The sequence below is a fragment of the Bombus bifarius genome, unplaced genomic scaffold, assembly GCF_011952205.1.
Source record: "Bombus bifarius isolate JDL3187 unplaced genomic scaffold, Bbif_JDL3187 scf7180000007987, whole genome shotgun sequence".
NCBI classification, from domain to species: Eukaryota; Metazoa; Arthropoda; class Insecta; order Hymenoptera; family Apidae; genus Bombus; species Bombus bifarius.
In genome coordinates, this window is record NW_022884369.1 from 1,317,313 (window position 1) to 1,340,557 (window position 23,245).

A 23,245-nucleotide genomic window follows, 5' to 3' on the forward strand; every position below is an offset into this window, starting at 1 on the left:
TAAGAGTTTAATTAATATCGCGCAGATTCCACTAACCTCTCGGCAACGTCTCGACCTTGCAACCTTTGCTTCGTTCCTTAAATTCGAGACCAGACTTTTGTGTTCTATATTTTAAAGAAGCGAAGGACTGGACAGGCGCGTACTGACCCGTAGAACCCGTTAAAAGTCATAGAAATACGCGTCTGGTTCGAAGTCGATCCTTCTCTGGCATCTGTATTATAATTTAATTTCGTAACCCGACGCCGTGTACCCTCCGGTGAGGAAATTATCAGAGGCCATGCTGCACGTTATTATTTCCTTGTACGAATATCTGACACGCTTCTGACGCTCCAAGAACCGAAGGGTTAATGCGTTGCGCAACTTCCAATCCCTTTACGAAAAGGATTCTTATGATTTAGGCGGACCTTTGGGGCTTCTGAATGTGAGTCTGTGTCCCTTTACAACGGGATTTCGAGATCTGGTCTATATTATAATTAACCTCAAGAAGAATTCTTCTTTAGCCACTCTATTTCCATCGAATTCCACGTGAAATTTAAATTCCTCTTGATTAAAAGAAATGTCGTTTTCCCTTTTTTTTTTAATACTTTTATCACTTCGATTTCCCAATTAAAAATGGAATATGTAATAATTAATTGTCATCGTTTAGCCATCCGATATCTGCCACTGCAGATATCTCTGTAGCGGCGCATGAGCGAAAAAAGTTCAAGTGGAAATGGAAAATTCGAATCTGCCAGAGATTCCTATTATTGTACCTTTGAATACCAACGATTATTTCAGTTTATAAAGTCCAGAAGCAAATGAATTGGGACAGATTGTTATAGCCGTTTCTTGTAATCTTCAGCCGGAGGTTAAGGTTAATTCGTACAAAAAAAGGCATGTTTTTGTGAATTTTTTCTGACGATACAGTTAAAATTTCTTTTTTAAAACCAATAGTACATTAAAGTATGATATTCGAAGAATATTGTATAAAATTTTCACGGAGAAATATTAAAAAATACGGCAATGGCAGCAATTTTTCGGACGTGTCTCGGAAAAAAGTATAATTGCGGTGCCCCTCAGAACGTGGTGTTGGGTCATCAGAAATCAAAAAATTAAAGTTCATTCGTTAGGCAACAGCTTCCCCTAGGTAACGCTGCGAAGATTTTTTCGAAATTTCAATCTTTCACTTTTTTGGAACGCTTTGAAGGGAAAAACGCGATTTTGTGCGAAAATTTGCGGCTAATTTGTTATTTTAAAATAAAAATAATTAACAAATTTGAAAAACCTCTACAGCGTTACCTTGTAAATTATGTATAGAAATAGTCTTCAAAATTTCAAAAGGATCGGTGCAGTAGTTTTGAAGTAATCGGGGGCACCGACTTTGAAAACGTGAGTTGTGGGGAAAACGCTTTAAAATTTTGAACACTAAAAAATCTGGTATACAACGTTCATAAGCAAATTTTATCGGCTTACCTCTTCACTAGCGTAGCAATTGTTGAAAAAACTAATAAAAAGTAAATTATCCTACAATATTTTTCACGATCCTTCGTAACTTGATCTTCAACGGTCATTTTTATTTTTTTCGTTGACGCGCTACTTGTTGAAGTGCCTTCGTATTTACGTTTATGCGGAGATACAATTTTTCTAGGTCGATATAATCTCGAACCAGTTGATTGTCTATCATATCTAGTAACTTTTTTAGGCATTTTAGTAATAATTTAACACAAAACTTAATGAAAATGGAATATTTACTCCTACACTAAATTTTTTACTCTACACTGACAAAATATACAGTACAGGTATAAGGAGGTTTGTACTTAAGTCGTTAAGTACTATAAATAGATCTGGGGGTAAGATTAGGTATTATATAGAGAAAAAAATGTCTGCGAAGTAACAATAGCACGCTCGGGTCGAATAGGTAATATCATCCGACATGTATAAAAATACTCGTAACTTCGTCAATTTTGCTCCAATCGACTTGAAATTTTGACACAATATTCTTAAGATGTTATGCATTCAATTAAAAAAATACAAAAAAATGCAAAAAGAAAAGTCTTAAAACCTTACCCCCCCCCCCTCCCCTCCCCCTTAAGAAGGTCAATTTTTCGTGGTAACGTCGATATAAATGCATGAACGTGCTCCCTAAGGGAGAATATAAATATTGTTATTCTTTCTTCGATCGGCATTGTTGAGGTTATTCGGTGTGTAAACAGAGAAAACACGTGGATAAATTGTAAGGTAGAAGATATATTTAAATAGAAGTGTAATAAGTAAAAATACAATTTGAGCTGGTCCAGATCCGCACGCTAGCTGTGTTACCTAATAACTGAAAAACCCCGAAGCCAACGTCGCCTGTCTACTGTTTATGGCCTGACTTCGTCGCAGTCTTTTGTCTACACGCTGTCGATGGCTTCAGTGCTTGAGAAAACTAAAAAAGACCAGATGTAGAGTTTTCTTAGAAGTGGTAATCACTTCAACAGGCATAATAACATTGAGCGAACGACGATTATAACTGACATACACTATCCGTTGCACTTATACTGATTTTAATACATAAGACTATTACGAATTCATCGACTCGTTTCTTTATCAAACAAATCTACACGTTTGATCCACCTCGTCTCTTTGGTTGATCGATCACGCTTTGCCATAAGAAACGTTTGCTCTGCACGTCTTCCAGCACCAAAACAAATTCTCATTTCACAAGTTCCCATAGGAAACGTATCAGCCTAAACTTCCGCTTTTGAATAGCGATCTTATATCGTAGAGCGGATGCAAGCGCGGAACTATGCGAGTCGATCTCGGAAAAATGTCGGGTAGAATCATTCATTTGCAGGAGAGAGAATTCACGTCTGGAAAGCGCGGGCGATAACTATCGAGCGAGCTTGTACACGTGTTAAAATCGCGGAGCGCGCCTTACCGGACCCCCGATTACGTAGATTTATTGCCTGTTGCGGCGCAATCAGTAGAATGGGTTGTTAGGCAAAGCGCAAGAATCGGTGCCGCGTATAGATGACGCAGATTGCGTATTGTTCGCGGCTAATTAGGATGCGAGCGGGCAAGGAGAACGGTAAAACGTGCGCGAACCACAGCCTGAAACGGTTAGTCGTCGATCCGGGCGACCTGACTCGCGCGAAAATTATGGAGGAAACCGTGGAAGTGCCCTTTAATTAAAAACGTCTTAGAATTCACCAACTTTCTTAAATCGATCTTAATCGAATTGGTTGCGACCCTTGCGAACGTAAATGCGATCTGAAATTCACTTTTAGAAGATTTGAAAGTACGCGTGATTGAACAGAGGATCATCGAACAAAGACGGTATCGCGTTTCGGGGACTGGCAATTCGAATGACGAGTTACTAGATTAACGGGCTAAAGTGTAAATGTTTTCCTGGTTCTTGATGTTCAATTTATTATAATAAGATTGCAATGAAGTTTGCTTTGCAGTCTTTTGTAGTCTTGCTATGGTAGAAATGTTTTCTAATGAGGCAATATCAAAGTTTGTTTTTGGGTACTTTGAAACCTCGCGTATGTAACTTTTTCCTTGGAGCATTTTATATTATCTCGGGTCTAATATGATAGATGTGGACGAAGATCTAACACGGGCTGGATTTTGAAACGCGAGGCATTAATCAGAGCCGGGCAAAAACGCGCCGGGAGAACGTCCAGGCGTCGGACAGCGAAAAGTCTCGATAAATAAAATTCCAGCGTGAAACGACACGCGAGCACGCCAACGGCGTATCAGCGATAAAAAGACACGCGCGGTTCGAATCTCACGCCGGTAAATGGAGGCCTGTGGCGAGATTAGAATCCAGCTTCCGCGTACGAACTCTATCCGCTTGTACGGGCAAACGACCACCGAGGTATTTTTATTCGACTGTCATTCGTCAATCATTCATTGGAAAGGATTGCACGGGTTTTACGAGTTTCTTTCCATCATAAATCCTAAAATCATAGTGAAGAATCGTTGCGCAACCGATGGCGAGACGATCGTCGAAACGTTTAATCTCGACGTTCACCACGATGGAAACCAACCTTCGATATTCCCATAAAAAGAAGAGGCGACTGTCGACGAACGGGAGGAATCGAAATAGAGAAACGAGTCATGGATTCCCATTTACGAGCAGACTCGTCCATATACGACATTCCTACAGTTCGTTAATCATCGCGGGAAATAATTAACAATCAATTAGGATGGTCTCGAAGCTGATCCAAACGAAACCCAGAGATCGAACACGCCTCTTTACAGGGTTTGGCTCGTTGAGGGAAATCGATGAAAAATAGGTGAATAGAATAGGAGAATTCTTAGAGTATCGAAACAGAACTCTACCAACATTTTTTTATTTCGATTATCGTTATCGTTTTATTTCTTCCAAACAAAATTACAAAATCCAAATAGGAACCCTATCTGCGATTTCTCTACTTTTCATTTTTTATCTCAAGTTATATGACACAGTCTAATGACTAGATACTTTCAATTGAACGAACAAAGACAAAGACTATATACAGGAAATGATGGAGCTTTAGTTTTCTTCAACTTCCACGCGGTAAATAGGATATTTTAACAAAGAGAGGTAGAAAACCTCAAGATCGAATTCATATTTTTGTTATTTTTTTGTTTTGATAACGAAAGTCACAAAACTCACGAAACGACCTAATAAATAGGAAAAGAAAGAAAACGATCGTAGTATTTACGAACAGTCCAAGCCTCTAATGGTTTCGATGCGGTCGGACGCGCGCGTACCTGTCCGCTCGGTGCGTGTGCACGCGTGTACGAGCTATCCTTCATGCGATTCTTGCGTGTTCCCCGCGTCGATGCATACACGCACACCAACGTACCAGTCGCTATCATTGCGAACGTAGGAGGGTGGCGAGGTCCAGGCCACGCACGGCCTGCACACGGGCGTGAATTATGCCTCGCGCGAGATGTCAAATTGCTCGCCATATCGTAAAATATACAACTCCTCGCGCTGTGGGAAACATTATGTTCTCTCCCACTCCCGACCACCGATCCCCATCGGTCCGATCCTTTCCCCTTCGTTCACCGATTGGCCCCCTTGCTCCTCCTCGAAGCACATGGTTCCCGTGGCTCTGCACCCCTATCGGACAAGAGGGACGAGAAGCTCGATTCGTTGGTCGAACGTGTCCCGAGATTGCGTTTACCGGGGCTTTCCACAAGATCTCTTTTGCTTAACTAGAAATTATTTCCGGGGGTGCGAGGCTATTGGCGTTCCTTTCTGTCGTGCTGATTCGGCGGCGTTACACTTTTTTAGTCGTGAGAGTCGATATTAATAGATTCATTGCTAGTAATGCACGTGTTGTCGATTCCATTATTTAATTTATCTAATTTGACGTAAGGAAGCAAACAAAGTGAACAGTGGCACAAATATTATTGCTTGAAATAAAGACATTATTGATGAAGACAGAATGCAATTTCAAAGGTGGGTAGATGCAAGTAACGCGTGCGTATAAATATAAAAGTGTGGGTATACAACCTTGGAATTGTAACATCGAGCCGACCAAAACAGAATCAGCTAGAACGCTTTACTATCTGCGTTCGAAACGTCATGATCAATTTGAGAATCATTGTAATTGTACTATGTGTGTGCATTGTCTTTAACGATCGGCAATTTTTCTAAAGAGAAATGAACATTTGAATGAAAATAAAGATTTAGGGGTGGTTTAGCACGGTTCCACCAACGAACGTCAAACGTTCGAATTCTAAAGAAGTCGTAAGTAAGGCCAAGAAGTTAAGGGGTTGAAATTTCACCTGGAAAGAGTGTCGAGAGATATTCGTTAATAGCCGGAGGATAATGCGGCTGCAGCTCTGGAACGCGATCTGATTTAGCAATCTCTCCACCACGCCCTGTGTCTAATCGCCAGAGTGCGGGTCGGCTCTGTTCATTAATAAACCTAAAACTGGCCCACACACGAGACCAGGCCGCGCCACGTCAACTTCGAAAGGTTGCTCGCGTACGAAACAGAGATCGAGGGCGAAGCAACCGATGGAGAGAAAAGAATTAGAGAGGAAAAGGGTAGAGATCAGAAAGTCCATCGACGATCCACGTCGTCCATAGAAATCGTCGAATCATCGACAGTCAATAAATACCGATCGATCTTACGCCAGCATCTATTAATGACCTAAACGTCGGCTAACCAAATTAACCGTGACTAAAGCGCGTTTAATTCGGCGTTCCACCATTGCCCTAGCATTGTTTCTGATGACAAAGTCCCCGATGATCCCATTCGTAATCGTCTAATTCCGGTGTTCTCGAATTAACATCCGTGAACGGGCCCATTGTGTCGGCAGAATCCTTGTATCGTCCAGGTCTAGTTCGATTTTTCAAACGCGTGTAAAGATATTCCAAACGGATCCTCTGAGTTATTGCTCAACATGATCTCCACTAATCTCGCACGGGTTACACGAAGACTGACATACACTGGCGAGTCAATGTTTCCCTGCTTCTTGAACATGATTTAATCCTTTCCCGAGCGAATCGAGTAAAAGCAAAACGGGTACAGAAAGCCGCTGAATTTACATCGTTTCGAGGCAACGTGTGTCTCGGCTTCAAGGTATTCGATGAGGCATCGCCTCTGGAAACCCGCGACTCTCTCGGTTACCTGATAACTCGATGGTACGCACACCTTCTCGTTGCTCTCGTTAGGCGCTTCCATGTGCCGTGTTCGTCTCGCGCCTTTATACTCCCTCAAAGTATCCATCGCGTTTCCCCGCTTAATCCTTGGCCGCGCGTAAATCACCAACTTCCTTCTTGACGCCTGCAAGGGTACTTGTAACGCCGCTTTTGCCCACCGAGGGGAGAATCGAAACTTTTCCGAAGAGATCCGACTTTAAGAGGCTTTCTGTCGCGTATTGCTCGTTTATTTCATCTTCTGAATCGCCAGGACATGGCGATATTTTCTTCTTTGATCGAAATCAAACGAATACATGTCAAATTTATTTTTTCTATCCTTTTTCTTTTTTTTTTTTTTTTTTTTTTGAAGATAAAAATAAACGATGAAATTTTACAGTTCCGATTTTTACTTTCGAAAAAACAGCTTAGAATTACGTCGATCATAACGACACAAGGAACAGGCTAAAGCGAGGGCTGTCGAGGGTTAAGAACGACAGAAGTGGACCTAAGTAGCCGTGTACACGAACAGCGGCACTCGAAATACAATTCGTTCCGGTTCTCAAAACCTGAAATGCTAATCTGCCGGCGTTTTCTTTTCACCGATTACTCCGTCTCGTTCTCACTTAGTTTCACCAAATATTCACATCTCACTCTGTTAGCCTCCTCCTATATCCTACCAAAAAGCGAAAGCTTCTCGATCGGCGTGCAAGCTTTCCGGCGGCACGAATCGAAAAGTTCCTTTCGTGAAAAATCTTTACAATAGGCCCTCTAACAAGCGGTCTCACTGTCTCCTTCCGTTTCTCTTCCACTGTTCAGTTTCCTTATTCATCGTTGCCTCTTCTGCCGTTTAGCACCGGTGCACAAAGATGCAACAAAGCGGTCCAAGCTTCACGCAGCCCTCTTTCGTTTCCATTTAAGGGTAGAAAAAGAGAGAGAAGGATATCTCGGGCAAATCTGTTTGCTGTTTTCTACGTGGCCCGTGCAAAAGTTGACGAGACTTTCAGTGGCTGTTGAATGGGGGATAAGGGCGCGCACCTACTTTTGCTTCTCAATGCCGATCGTCGAGGACCCTCGAGCGTGTGTGCCGCCACCACCGCTCTGTTTATGTACCTGTGTGTCGAGGGGCACACGCTCCAATATTGTCGGTTCGAGCCGCTTCGGAGTCCGTTTACCATAGGATCTACGCTCGGATGAGTCCCTACGATATTGGGATCGCACGTTTTGCATCGAGATACACGAATAATGTCTCCGAAATTGGAAGATTCTACTGGAAGGCGATGAAAAATAGCTGTAGCTCTTGCACAAACGTTCCAGACTATCGTGTTACATTGGGCGTAAATTCGCTCGAATCGGCCTTGTAACGAATAATACAACTCAGGACTGCGATGCGTATATTCGTGAGAATCTACATACACGCGTATCTAATTGCTTCGACGTTTTGAGTTCGCATCCACTGTAATCGCAGCCTAAGAAGATTCTCAGAGTCCGTTGGCGAGAGAAGAACAAGAGAATTCACGCTGCTCCTCCCTGCCAGCGAGGATATTCAATTATGGTAGATCGGTGCAAAGATACGCGGCGCCGTGACAACTATATACGCGCGGGTCAGTGTCCAAAAAAATGCCACCTTCCACGAATAAATAACTCGCGTTTTGCATACGGGGAGGCCTGTGCTGGCCAGGGCCGTACGGTAGCGATCACAGGGAAGAGTTAGCTCGGAATCCTCTTAACCTGCTCACACGGAACCGTTGTCTTCTAACTCTCACTGGGTCAACATCCAGCCTAACATTTTCCCCTTCCACGAAATTCCGATCGAAGTATCAATTTCCGTGTAATCAAAGCGGACTCTCAGGGGCCCAAGATGAAACCGAAATCCGTGAGGATTTTCTGTTTTCACGAGGATAAACCCGGAGGAACCTCGTATACCGACCCTGCGGTAACTCTAGATGGGCAGCGGCATACCGTGGCCATGGCGCCCCTATCTTTTATGCCGGCAGTTTCTGAAAATCTCTCAGTTTGATCTGACTTCCAAGCCTAGAGGAGAAACGAGAGAGGACCACGAAGAAGGAAACAGCGGAGCAACGAAGGAAGAGAAGAGAGAGGAGAAGAGTGGAAAGGGAAGATTAGTTGCCAGCGACAGCAGCAACCGCCAGCAGCAACACGTGTGTTCTACGGTCCGAGTTTACATAAACACGTATAAACGTCGTGTAAACCGGCGCGAGAGAAAGTCCGTCGAGTGGACGCGCGCGTGTACGTGCGAGTTCTGGGCGAGCGTGTGCGAGTGCAACAGTAGCATCCCGACTCAGATAACGGGCAAGGATATACGACTCTAAACTGCACCTACGTGCAGGACACCGGGCTACCGAATTTTCGAGAAATCAAGATCCCCTCGCGATTTTTTCAGAATGAGACACACTCTGGTCCTGAGGAACTGGATCTGGCGAGAAACAGACTGCTTCTCCAGGGAAAAATTTCATCTTTGAAGATACTGTGGTTGTGCTAGGTAATAGAAATGCGTCGAATATGGATTATTCTCTTGTTATACTTGATTTTATCGGGAAACGATGAAGCTTTATACGCGGATGAATCATTCGATAACGAATTCGAATAAATTTGACATGGAAAAATAGCATGTAAGTTTTGTCCTGTTTCTATTGTAAAAATATTGAATCTGTATCGAGCTCGATGTATCGAACTATGATGATGGAAACAAAATGGGAAGCTTCTCGCGCACGAGAATTCCTGGATGCATCCACGTGAACCTGCCTGGAAAAGGGCGAAGAATCAAGGATACTCTAGAGGTTTGGGGAACGTTTCCGCCGCTACGAATCGGCAAGCGAGGAAGAAAACTGGAGGGAAAAGTCGAGGGGCCAGGGAAAAGCACGAGACGAGTTCGGAAAAAAAGAACCGCAAATCCGTGGGTAAACGTAACTACCGGTTGATGCGCCGATCATTCCACCATGTTGCCTCTGAAAGGGCGAGCGCCATCGACAGATGTTTCACCACGAAGGTAATTCGAGTGTTTGTTCGTCCTCTCTTCTTTCTCTTCTCCTCTAAATGTCTCCCTGTGACGTCAATACGAGCCACGTTTTTCGGAACACAGCTTTCGCCATGATACATCGGTGCAGGAATCCTCTATCGGATAGCACCGAAACACCAACTACAGATCTTGAGATAAGATAAAGGAATGGCCGTTGAATGATGTCTTACCGAAGCCAGGTTATCCTTCTGGTCGATCGGTCTCCCGAAGGGATTGGAAAATCGCGACCGAATCTCCAGATTCCTTATCTTAGATAAAGAGATACGTTTGGTGTAAGGACAAGAAAGATAAAGTCATAAATTTGATGTATTTGGCTGTTTGAGAAGTCCATGGTGAAATTTAAAAGAAATTTAACGATAATATGTTCCTTATGGAATTATATAAGATTCCATTAAAAATACCCTCTGTTTCTTTTTAAACGTTTTACTATTATTTATGGGTCACGTTTGCTATCACTTTCCAAAGTAATTTTTCGTCTTTTCCAGTAACAAACAGTTCGCAGAATGCTAAAATATTCAGCTTGTTAGCATTAAAAGAGGTTCATAAAGATAAAGGCTATAATATTTTATCCTGTTATGCTATACTGTATGCTACAAGATTGATATATTTATCCTGAAACATTTTTTCACACGTCACTTTGTAATCTCGGGATTTACATTTGTAATATAATTGCAGAGAACAAAGAAGTCTACACTGTGAACGAAGTTCATCGAACACGTCGATAACGTCTTGAAAGGTGCACGAAGCACGTTCGTTAAACGTCCACGAAGATATTGAAATGCCAGTAGAAGGTTACGACACGCGACGCGTTCTACGGACTGACAGTAGAAACGCGAAAGAAGACCAGGGAGAAGTTCAGGCGAACACGCACGAGTGCAACCGTGCACGAGGCCAGGGCATCGTGAAACGTAAACGGGAATCATGATGCAATGAATCGCGCGTACTAGACACTTCCATTTTCGGCCCCGCAATGATTATCCGATCACGATCTCGATTCTAATTCCAACCCGAGAGAGAAACGGCAGCTGGGTGTCCGAGAGTTTCGTGCGGCTTTCATTAAATCGCGACGTTCACGTTTCGATCCTGCTTTTATCCCGCCACGGAAAGCTCATCGATCATAACCGCGCGCGATCTCTTCCAGTCTCTTTTGCTTCTCTGTATCTGCGCGTCTCGATCTCCAGACTTTCGCCACGAGGACAGAAATCTCATTGGAAGGCTGGTGGAGAAGTTTCAAGGAACGAAAATGGAGAGAGGAGAAAGAGGGAAAGAAGAAGAAGAGCGAGGGTACGGCGCAATCAATTTACAAAACGCGGGCCTTCATGGATTTTATCTAGATCCAATATCTCATGGGTCCTAATCCGTGGCAAGATCGATCCTCCGAAACCGATCCCATCGACTTTTCGTGGATCTTATCTGGCAGAAATAAGCGATCGAAATACAGAAAATACAGAGATAATTTCTCGGTTTTCACTAATACCGAACGAATAACAAGAAAATTATCCACATGACAACCTTTCGAAAATAGGGGATGCGCGAGAGAGAGTATGAAGGGGGAGTGTAGTGGAAAGGCCTTGAAAAACGAGCGAGCAGGGCTTGGTTTTCTGCTACGCCTTGTAACAATGTCCGCTGACCTAGGACCCGGTGTCCTCTTCCAACATAATGGTCGCGAAAAATCATCCATTATCCTTCGATGGTCAAAGGAAAAAAAAGAAAGAAGACAGTTTGAAAGCTGTACAATGGTGTACGCCTATATATCACTCCGGAGATTTTCCGAAAACTGCAGTTCAATGAGTTTTTCCACTAAGAAGCGTTCCAAGAAAAATAGAATTCTAGATTGCCTTTATACCAGGCTGCTTCTTCAAGGTGTGAACCGTGTCGACGAAAGAACGACGGAATGCTCAAGTCTTCGCCGAAACGGAAGTGTATCTGCTGTAAATCTTCCGGTGCTATATTCTATTCCGACGAGAGATCTATGAGTTTCTTTTAAACGCAAATCTCATCTTCCACCTGCACTTTTCAGTGTTCTTCTTAAATAGCGAAAAAAGATACTTAATCCGTTAACGGAGTAAGTTAGCACGTCCTTCGCTTAATATAGACAAGAATAGATTCGTTTTAGTTCAGTCGATTATTTAAATCATTGATTTTTACGCGTATAATATATCCTTTACAAATTTATTGTTTTTTTAGCACAACGAATTTAATCCTTCTTACTATCGTACTCAGCGAAAGAAAAATTTATACCTTAAGAGATTGATTTTTAATTTTATAATTGTAGCAACGTCTGGTTTAAGGGCATGCGGATTAAAAAAATTCTTAGAACAACCAAGAGATCGTTAACATCCCCGAAGAGAGTTTTTACCATCTTCGGCGATGTTGGACCATCGTGTTCCTCCGATTACAAGTTAAGAATCTTCATCTTGAATAACAAGTTCTACAAACACAGTGGCGCGGATGGGATTCAGCTCGTTTCGAGTCAAGCTCCGATTGGCATCGGTATTTTTTCTGATCCAGTCATTTCTACGTCAAGCTGCTCTCTTTGGAGACTATCTGGATTCGGGACGTGGGTGCATCGTGAATCTCGAAATCCGCGTTGCATCGGCTCTCGTATACGAATTGAAAACGCACACGCGTGCACATTTCCTTTCTTTTTCGCTCACTCAGCTGTGTTCGATACTGGCCGTAGCCAAAACGATTATAATAACTATTTTATCCGGCGCGGATCTGGGCCATTGTGCCTCCCCATTCTGAAAGTCATAACACGGTGCCTACACTGCCCTTCGGGAACTGCTCTTTGGGTCTCCCTCTTGCCTCAGCCACGATACACTGTGTATAACCCACTGCACCATGAATCTCCACTTTATGTATACGCGTCTGCGTGTCCCCTGTGCAAGCTTACTCTTTCGCGTTACTCTTCCCTCTCGTACAATGCACTTTCGTGAATGTACCCGTGTTCTTCGTCTCTTTGTACGAATGCCAATATGAGTCACATTATATAGAGTATTTTTCTGCGAACAGATCAAACTCTGATCGTTGATAGAGCCTACAGATACTAACTAGGAAATCTAAGGTCGAAAAGGCTAGAATTGACATGTCAATGCGGAAAACTGATTCACGCCTCTCGTCTAAAGGAAGATGCATCGTAATTTGAGAATGATTGAGTTGGCAACTAAGTGATTGCGGATTTTATCAATAGCTGGTCTTAGCACATTCCTTTGTTTTGTCAACGTGCTCAAAGCACCTAAGTTATATTGCTTTCTTGTTGTTTGGACTTCCACCTTTAACTTAACATGAAAATTGTATCGATTAGTTATTTAGTTTCATTTTTATCCCAATTTAAAAATGGAAGAACAAGACACGCATTTCAGACATATTTTATTGTATTATTTCCGAAAAGGAAAGAACGCATCGCAAGCATACAGGAAGTTATGCGCAAAATGATGAATTGATTTCTATATCGAATACCGTATAACTAATTAGAAATTTCACGTCTCTGAATTGAATCATATAACATATTTCGTACTGGAAAAAAAGCAGAACGCATCAAGACTAAGCGATTCAAATGAAATTCCCATCTTCCGATATCAACTAGCCAATTACTTAACAACTAAGCAAATTACTTGCAATCGCTCTTGTATTGAGATTCAAGAAGCCACCCCTTTCATTGCAATCGTCACGATATTAATGTTTAGCCAGAATTCTCCAAGCTTACTGCAACTGTCTTGTTCGTTTCTCCCTTACGTTTGGATCTCAGTGTCTCGCGAAGAGAGGTAAAAAGGAGAGACACGTAGCCACGGGATCGGGCGTGTATCGAGGCCTCTTCCTATTGGACGAGGCACGCACACGCGTACAGAACCCCGCACACGACCAACGGGGGCAATATTTCACGGCATATTGTTGCCATCTGCACACGCAACCCTGTGCGCGCACGACAGAATGCACGACGTAGGAGAGACGCGAGCTTTTATTTATCTGCTATTTATTTGCCAACGCGCTCGCTACCGAAGCGGTCCCGGCGGGCTCACGACCCTGCCGGGGACAGATTTGAAAAGTTATTAATCGTCCCGTTTTTGGAAGGAGCGCGCCACAGAAACTCAGGGATACATTCTCCTTTTATACGTGCGGGCCAGGGATAAACCGAGCGTCGTTGGCACCTCGGAACCCTCGTCCCTTTCACTCTGTCTTTCTCGATTGGCCCCCGAGAAGGGTTTCTCGAGTAGGTGCGAATCTGTGGGTGGAGATCCATTCGCGATGAATCGGGCGGAACGAAGCGACCTACTCTTGTCTCGTAAACCATCGAAATCGAAAATTGCCAATATCATCGGTCGGATGTAAAATTTATAACAGTTTTATGAAGCAAGTTCACAAATTTCTTTAATAATACGAATGAAACAAGTTCAATATTTGCAACTATGGAAAAAGTAACTGCGATAGAAAAAGAGTGGAAAGAGAGGAAAAAGAGTGTGAAACGAAATTCATTGTATCTAGTTGAGAATAATTTCAATTTAGTTTCAACGGAAACAAGTAATGGAGTATAATATAGTTCGTGTAAATCATTAGTTACTTAATATTAATATTTTTTACGAAGCGTTCTGTTTTGCAACCAAGTTTTTCAGGACAGAAAAAAAATAAAAAAAAAAAGCTCCGCCCCCCAGAGGCTGAAATCCAAAAACTGCATCATACAACAGAAAATGTAAAGCGCCGACACATAATACAGCATGACTACGTCGTACCGCCGTGTATCGGTACCTTTGCCTAACATACCATTACAAAAGTTCATGTTTATTGTGAATAATGTACTTAAAATCTGTATTTTCTGGACTAAATAAACTCCTTTGTAAAAAAAAGTAAAATTAATATTTTTTACAATGTGGTATCGTTCCATTATAACTTTATTTAGTCAGAACTGATAGTGTAACTCTTTAATTAATTTGAATGCCACTAGATTGGTGTATTTTAGTACGTACTGTACTTTATAAAAGTGATGCAATTAATTGGGAACAATTCCAGGTAAACAATAACTAACTGATAATAACGAAAAAAAAAATGAAAACGCGCTGCAAAAATCAAAAAGGGAGATCTCCCCGTTCGATCACGCAGCGATGTACTTTACAGAGGGGAAATCTCCATATTCGGTTGACTAAGTGTTAAAACTATGAGCAATTGAAATATAAAACTTGTAAAAACAGAGAAATAGAAAGTTCTGAACAATGTGGTGGTACCAGAGTCAAAAATACTGTCTTTTAAATATAATTGAATAAAAAAAGTACGTAGTACTAAAGTTATTCTACTTTCTTTTTCCTACAGAAATTTTCAAGCTGATAAACGAAATCTCGAACAGTAATCGTACATTTTCTTTAATGAAGTTTCTCGATACGGTTCGCAGCGTATCGAGCGTACACGTATATCGTCCGCAAATTGCAAACAACGTTGAAATCTCACCGATGGTGGCAAGTCGAGGGAGTTTGAGGCATGTGAAACGTCAGATAAGGCGGCGACACAGGGAGAACGCGCGCGCTCGCGCGTACCGCTATCTTTCCAGCTTCATAAATATTTAAGACGCCTTCTTATGACGCCGCTGCCATAAGTACCCGCACTCCACGTCCGAGCGATTTAAATATAATCTGTGTCGCGGCGATACGTCACTGTAACATGGCAATGTTATCGCGCTTTTCACACGTGAGATGAATAACGACGTTCACCGGCATGTACGCGAAAACCCACCATGCTTCTTTGTACCTATTCGCGCCCAACGTCCAGACTTTCCTCGCGATACCACGCTGGAAAAATGAATTTCGCGATTTGCCATCGTGCAACCAGTCGGTGAATTATTCAAAAATATGAAATACGAACATACGTTTGTTATTCTAATTACGTTTTGACGTTAACTCCCGTACGTTTCTAGGATCCGGACAGATTCCGGCGAAGATTTCAGAATTAACACGTATGATCGCGCCACTCGTTGGTTTTCATCGGTGAAAATTAATTCCAAGTAAATATATCAATTTTTCTCGCACAATTACAAAGAGGAACGCACGTTACGTAACGTTTCATAATGAAGAAAACGAACGCTACTCGTCGCAACAGAATCTCTATTATTCTTCTATTAACTCCGACCTTCTCGATTATAGTTTCCAATTAAAAAAGAAAAAAATTGGAATAATATTTTTAGACAGAAAATATTAAAAAAGAGAATCTTCGTATCTATAGTTGACGGGCTAAGATGTTGAATCCGTGCGACGTTCCCTTTTCTCCCTGACTCCCTTAAGCGAAAAAGGGCAAAGTTGGCCACCATTTTCCCCATAAAAAATCCGCCAAGTTTGCGCTTCCTGTTCTCGCGTCTCCGCACTTCTCCGAGAGAGCGCCAGGAGGAAGTCCCGGAAAAAGGGAGTCTACGGCGTGTGGGGCCGCGGGGGGTGGCGGGGGTGTGAGCCGACGGTAAAATATATTCCAGTCAACTTCCGGTGGAAATAAATAAGAGTCACGCCACACGGTCTCGTTGCGCCCCGACGACGGCGGCTATTCGTGTGCAGGGGAGCTTATCTCTCGATATCATTGCGCCTCTCTTCGCCCCCGGGCTAAAAGGAGCCACCAGCGGAGAGAATGTTCCACCGGTGCTCATCAAGATATCCACGAAATCATGATGAAACGGTCCGCGATACGATGTAATCGCGTTCGAGCCGCCTATTGTAGCTTCTACGAGAAGCCCGCGAGCTTTTCCTCTTTGCCCCGGAGAAAATATTTTTCCTGTTGCCCGTTTCCGTGTTTCACCAGCCCCTTCCTACTTCGTTCAAGATCCTTCTTTGGCCTCCTGATAATTGTAATTGCGAATAGTTAGGCTGTTCCGGTTAGAAATGTAACTGCGTTTCCCTGGAAACTTTCGACGATCGTGTATCCAGATACTGTTTGCATTTCCTTTTAAATTATAGTGGGACCTTGTTTATCCGAACAGAACGACCAGACTAAGCAGATTGTATGATTTTCGGATGGGATAGACATTCAGTCTACGTATCCCTTGCAGCACTTTTTATTAGTTCGGATAATAGAATTTATCTATAAGAATTTCAACTGTTCCTTTTTTGAACGAGAAAGTAACGAGAAAGTTTAGCTGAAGTTGGATTCAGATTTCGATAAGACGTAAAGTAAGATGAGAATTTTTATACATTTATGGGAAGATAAAATAATTTTTTACCCAGATTTCGTCTTTTTTATAATATATTATAATTATGCAGATAACAAATATTTGCACAAATATCCATATAATCTACTTATAATTTCATAGAAATAAATATTGGTACTTGTATAACTGAAATTACTCTCGGTCGTAATTCAAATAATAGAGACTCAACGTCGTATAAACAAGGATCTTTCGTATAAGGGACATTTCCTTCACGTTACATTTAAATCATTTGTACGATGTTGCACATGTTATTGATAGAGAAAGGATGTAGCAATTACATTTCTATTCCGGGCTGTTAGTTTCCTGTGATTCCGAAGCGGTTTTCAATTATCGTAGCCAGGCACGAGTGCAGCCAGCACAATTACAAGTCATTAATTCCTGTCTTTTTCCAGGCGAGAAACCGTTTAAGTGTGAATACTCAGGCTGCGAGAGGCGGTTTGCGAACAGCAGCGACCGTAAGAAGCACAGTCACGTCCACACGTCGGACAAGCCGTACAATTGTCGAGTTACCGGCTGCGACAAGTCCTACACACATCCTAGTTCGTTGCGCAAGCATATGAAGGTACGCCGTCTGCAATCGTGAAACATTCGACCTCCGTTCCACTTTACTATCAGTAAACTACGGATGTTTACGCATTTGAATGGTAAAATTGAAAGAGCACACGATGCATATAATATACGAACACATATAGATATCCAAAGTAAATCATCTGCTATAACATTTAGAAAATGAAACAAACTTCTATTTAAGTTTCATTTCTTCAGTCGTATTTATAAAACTATGGAATTTTACCGTGCATCATTCTCTCGTTCAATTCAACCGAAAGTCAGCGAACTGAGCCGAAGCTTCTGCCTTGAAATTGAGATAATTGCAAGGAAGCTCTCTCGAGCTAACTAGGTTTCCTTTTAATCGACGATTTTACAATAAATATTTAATAATTGTTATACTTCGTAGCCTTTGTCGCTATTAATAGAAAAATATTTAAAAATCACTATACAATTCACTGACATGAATAGAAACGGAAAAATTCCAAACGAAGGAATTATTATTTGAAGGATTAGCAATTCTTATTTTCCCAATCAAAATCATTAATACCGACGAAATGTTAGATATCTGCTTCGAAGAATTATAATTTCATTCCAAATTACATCCGTTTCCTCACTACTCCTTGCTTCGGAATTAAATTACGAATGCTCAACGGTGTTAATCGTCCATTTCACGCGATTCCGTATTTCCACGGTTCAGTCTCGAATTGTTTTCCTATATCATCTTGCACACATATACGTAGGCGCGTATCAAAGTATATGAAGAATGGCCCTATCGTGTTTGCCATTTCGTTTCACGCTAGGAAACGCTAGTAGACACTTTGGAATGGGCAAAAAACGGTTGTGGGAAGAAAGGCTGCCGGGTATCCAGGCGCGCAAAGGTTCATGCACGAACGGCTACGGAATCTTAATAGGAAATTATCTGTGGCACACACAGAAAGATAGTAGACGGAAAGAGAAACAGAACCGTCCAAAACGGCAACTCCCGAGATACGTGCGCGATAGGTTCGTCGGATAGGAGCGAGCACCTTTCGCTTCTCCACGCTTTTCGCCGGCCGTGATTCGCGGAAGGCAGTCGTCGAGATTTGCTCACTGAATTATGAACGAAGGACTAGAAAGAGACGGCAGAAAGAATCAGAGAGTCGGAAGACTTGATCCTCGTCTCCCTGATCCCGGTTTCTTCGGTTTAGCCAACGCGCACTCCTTTTGCTCGTGATAGTCCCTTGATCTCCGAAGCGATAACTTACTACGATCGAATACGACTATCTACGCTTTCTTCTGTGGTACACGTTCGATATTTCACGTTGTGCATTCTACTAACTCGTGGAAACGTAAATTAGGTCATTCGAAACCAATCAAGTATCATGCAACTGTGTCATTAGGTCTAATATGGGATTGCATGACGCGCGTAATTTTTGAAATTCCTGTACTTGTTATCGATCGAGTTTTGAAAAACAGCAGTAGCGATATTAAGTATATAACAATGTGTCTCGAACGAGATTTCTCGCCTCCGCAGAATCGATTGAGAGGCTCAACCATCGCCGAAGGATAGATATGTAGTTCTATCGTCAAAAGGGCGAAAAATGAGTCTACCCAAAAGTTAGGAAAAGAACGTTCGAACTACCACGCAGTTTATCACAAAGACATTACGCAAAATCTTGAAGATACTTGTAGCGGCACATGAGCATAAAAATTTCACATCTAGGAGAGACCCATATTATTGTGCCTTTGAATACTAACGATTGTTTTGGTTTTCAAGGTCTACAGGCAACTGGACTCTGGACGCATTGTTATTGTTGTCTTGTAATTTTCAGCCAGTGTTACATAAGAAGGTTAAGATTTTAACATCCATCGATATAAATATATGAATGTGCTCCCTAACAGACAGTATTATTATCCTTTCTTTGATCGGCATAGTAGCATTGAACGAGCGACGATTACAACCGGCATACACTAACTCTTACACTGATTTTAATACATAGGACTATTACGAATTCATCCACTCGTTTCTTTATCAAACAAACCTATACGTTTAATCCTCCTCATCCTTGATAAAGTCGCTCGCAATAGCTAATAATCGGGGAGTTGTACACGTATTTCTGGAAAGCCGGCATTTTTGCAGCTACCATGTATGAAATTGAAAAGGAAAATCCCAAGTAGTCCACAACAAATGACACCAATGCTACGTAATATCAATTTTAATGTGATAAATACCAGGAAAACAGAAACTCAAGGAATCTTCAACAAACACGATCGATGTTCCGCCGGATTCGTTTCAACTTCAACTCCCAAACCACGCAGCCCCTGCTATCTTTCTCACCCCTCTACCACCTTTTACACATTCATCGGTTCCTACCCCTGGGAAGGGCGACTAGTAGGCTCGCTACTAGCTAGAAATTTCCAGCGAGTACCTAAGAATAAGCTCCGCCTCTTACTTCCAGGTGCACGGCATGACCCTGGGCGAAGGCAAAATAGGAGGGGGCTATGAAAGCGAGGGTGAAGAGAGCACTAGCAGCGGGGGTAGCTTGTCCGTGACCGGACACACCGAGTCTCCTCAACCGCCTCCGGTCGTCCCGACAACGACCACGACCAATCCTCCGTCGAGTCATCCTTCGACCAGAGGCCCAGAGTTGACGGAGTGGTACGTCTGTCAGCCACCAACTGTGGGTCCTCAGCACAGCCCGTTGCCGGGTCCACCGCCGCCCCATCATCTTGGACCGCACCACTTCAACCCGCTGATGCATCACCAAGCGACTGCCTATTAATTCCTATTAATTAAATGAGCAATTGCTCGGGGGAGACCAACGCAACCTCGACGAACATACACGATAGTCGATGTCGGCAATCAAAGTCGAGTTTGATCACACGTTCGATGGAGGGAAAACGGAGTTTTTGAAAACTGTTATTCGAAGAAGAAATGGAGGACCACAAGGAAGTGCTAAATAAGTTACAATAGAACTTTATTCCTTTGAACTTGTTGCTAGATGTAAGTGAAGTTCGAATCAATAGGAGTTTGTCGATCCTTTTTCAGTACCTATGATTTTCTTTGTTTACATAAACGAATTCGATGGATGAGAGTTCAATTAATCGGATTTGAGTTATTAATTGTAAATTCCTTTTTCTTCTTTTAATAAATGGAATTCTACTCTATGTATTCGCGGATGATCGTTTTTCGTAATAGTACGGCAAGGTTACTTGTTCCGCAAATTTGACAATGGGATTGTAAGATAGGTAATGCTACCTACACTCGTGACCAAAGTTAGGAAAACACACACTTTCGAGTGTTGTTAGTATTTATTTACCAGTACGATTGTATCAACAAGAATATAAAGGAAGAGAAAAAGCGGAAGACGATCGTATTAACGGATGCTAAACGCGATTACAAACGCGAACGTAACTGTATATGTAATAATCGTCGAGAATTCGGGTTGCGATGTACCAAACAGAGAGTTACCTCTATCTAGATGGCGAGGTGCGATTGTAAATACGAATGAACCTTAAACCAAGTGCTATGGCCGTTGCAGTAAACGCGAGAAATAAACAAAAACATGAAAAAAAGAAATTAAGAGAGAGAGAGAGGGGACACTGCCATGTGTTCTTAGCTACGAAAAATCGTGTCTCGGCAATCACGGCGTTACAAATTAGTCGAAGCAATTTCCAACGGCGCCGTGTCTCGTAATTCCAGCCACGTTCGTGTTCCGACTTATCAATCGCGAAACGAAAGAACGACTCGCTGGGTTCCGGCTTAATTGTTCCTCGAGCACGACCGATCGTACGCGCTTCTCGCGGGCTTAAGTCTAATTAAAACGTTGATAGTGAAGCGAAACGGTGTTTTAAAACCGAGCGACGTGCTTGGTTTGCGAGACAGAAAATTGGAAAAAAGAAGGAAAGAAGGGAAGTCACGTCCGAACAGACGTACTATTGTTGTATATATTATTATTATGACCATTATTATTTAGTTTGCGTCGTCGAGCGGGAAATAAGGACGAAAACGTTGCGAGATTAATAGAAATTCGGGGGCTGATGGTTCCATTTGTAAAATATTGTACTGCTATAATTTCTATGTGTGATATGCTGTAAATATAGAGAGAGAAACGAGACACCTACGGCTCGAACCAAGCGAGTTTAAATAATTATTGTAATAATTTTCTTTCTTTCCTTTTTCGTTACGTATATGCTTAGGTTGTTGGATGAGAATGCTTCTCTTGTTCATCCACCCATACCTTGCATCGTATTATAATATTTGTTTTGCAAAGATCTGAAATATATTGATGATGCGATATATTAGAATATTGTCTGGTTTATTCGTCGGTACTGAATCATCTACACCTGTTCTTTCGAAATTTACGAAACGATCGAAAATAACACGGAATACTTCGCTCTTTATCGAGACTTTAATATCAGAGTATCAGTTTTACTTTTTTTCTCTTTTGCTTTCGGTTTTTGTCATCGTTCCCGTAGAAAAAAGGAATTCATAAATATACGATTTTAACGTCGTATAATTGATTATTGAAAAGTTGCCCGAACGATGACAATGCTCCACGCGAAGATACCTCCCGGACCCCGAGGACGACCTTTTTCGTATCGCGGAGGCGGTGGATACTTTATACTTGTATTGTAACGAAATTTATGAACGATCGAGATAATAAAATGCGACGAGGAATCCGACTGGCGCGCAGTTTCGGGTGAATATCGGCCGACTAAGCATCTCCCTTGATCTCGGCCCTGAGATTACGTCGTATCAATAAATAATAACTTTAACGCGAGGAAATTAACGTTTCTTTTATTGCACGGCCTATACCTGCCTTTACGAGAGAATTTTACTGCTCCAACCATGAAACCGGAACATCGGTTTCTTCTATATCGTGATACGACTAAGCATTTTCTCATTGAATCTAAAAATCTCTAACTTGTAAAATTCTAAATACCTTAAATACCAACCCATGCTTTCATCCTTAACATTAATATTCCTCTTTAATCTTCTGATCTTTAGCGTTCTGTTCCGTATTCTTTTAAATTTCCTGCACGGTATCTTCAACGCTCCGAAACTAACTTCGCGAAAGCTACCGCATTTCGTCGAAAATCTCGAAACGGCAAAGAAGACGCACACCTAAGCTCGCGAAGGCTCCGAGATTTCTATGTAAGATTATAAAAACAGTTTCCTTGCGGGATTATAAATATCACGGGGAAGAACGGAGCAAGGGGGGACGTATAGGGACCTTATTAAACTGGCCCCCGATACTCGAACCCGTAAAGGCGCACGGCGTCTGTCCAAGCATTGAACGGGCAGTATAAAAAATCGAGCAAGGAAAGAACGACCAAAGGAGGATGTATATGCGTGTATAGCAAGCACATGTGTTCGTACCGAAAAGGTTCGGCTGGCATGGCGCCACGATGTGTCTAGGCACCTACGCGAGACGTGGAAGGGACCAGGAGGAAAGGTGGAGAGAAGAGATAGGATCGGCAGAGGTGGACGCGCGAGAGAGGCCATTTTATTGCTTGATAAGCAGATGAATTCGTCAGATAATTTCTGGCCCGGATGCAGATGATTTTATTAGCTGAAACGGCGCACCAACACGAAGGAATTCTTTCGGTCGGACGATTGAGATGACACACGGCCCCGGATGAGAGATCCTCACCAGATAGAGCCACGGGTACGTCTCTCCCCGAGTGTCTTTGCATCGCCTCCCGTGATCGATGGATTTTCCCTCGCTTTTTGTGAATGCTCCCCTTTCTACTTCGTCGTTTCTGTGTTCCTTGTTCTTCCTTTTTATTCCATCCATCGTCCGTATGCCTCGTATTTCGTTTCGAATTCGACCGGCTGTGGGTTTTTTTCATCACGAAAAAGCCAACAGAATGAAAAAAAAAGAAGAGA

The 23,245-nt window shown here is 42.3% G+C and overlaps 1 protein-coding gene across 1 annotated transcript in view; it reads left to right on the forward strand.

The window, feature by feature from the left end:
• The window catches only part of LOC117205188 (zinc finger protein ZIC 4-like), a 37,991-nt gene extending 16,331 nt beyond the window's left edge, over positions 1 to 21,660 (forward strand). Inside the window, exons 2-3 of the mRNA XM_033443346.1 lie at positions 17,217 to 17,386; positions 19,812 to 21,660. Of these exons, the coding sequence (XP_033299237.1) occupies positions 17,217 to 17,386; positions 19,812 to 20,135 (494 nt within the window). The 3' untranslated portion in view covers positions 20,136 to 21,660. The remainder of the gene's footprint in view (positions 1 to 17,216; positions 17,387 to 19,811) is intronic.
• Positions 21,661 to 23,245: the final 1,585 nt, after the last annotated feature.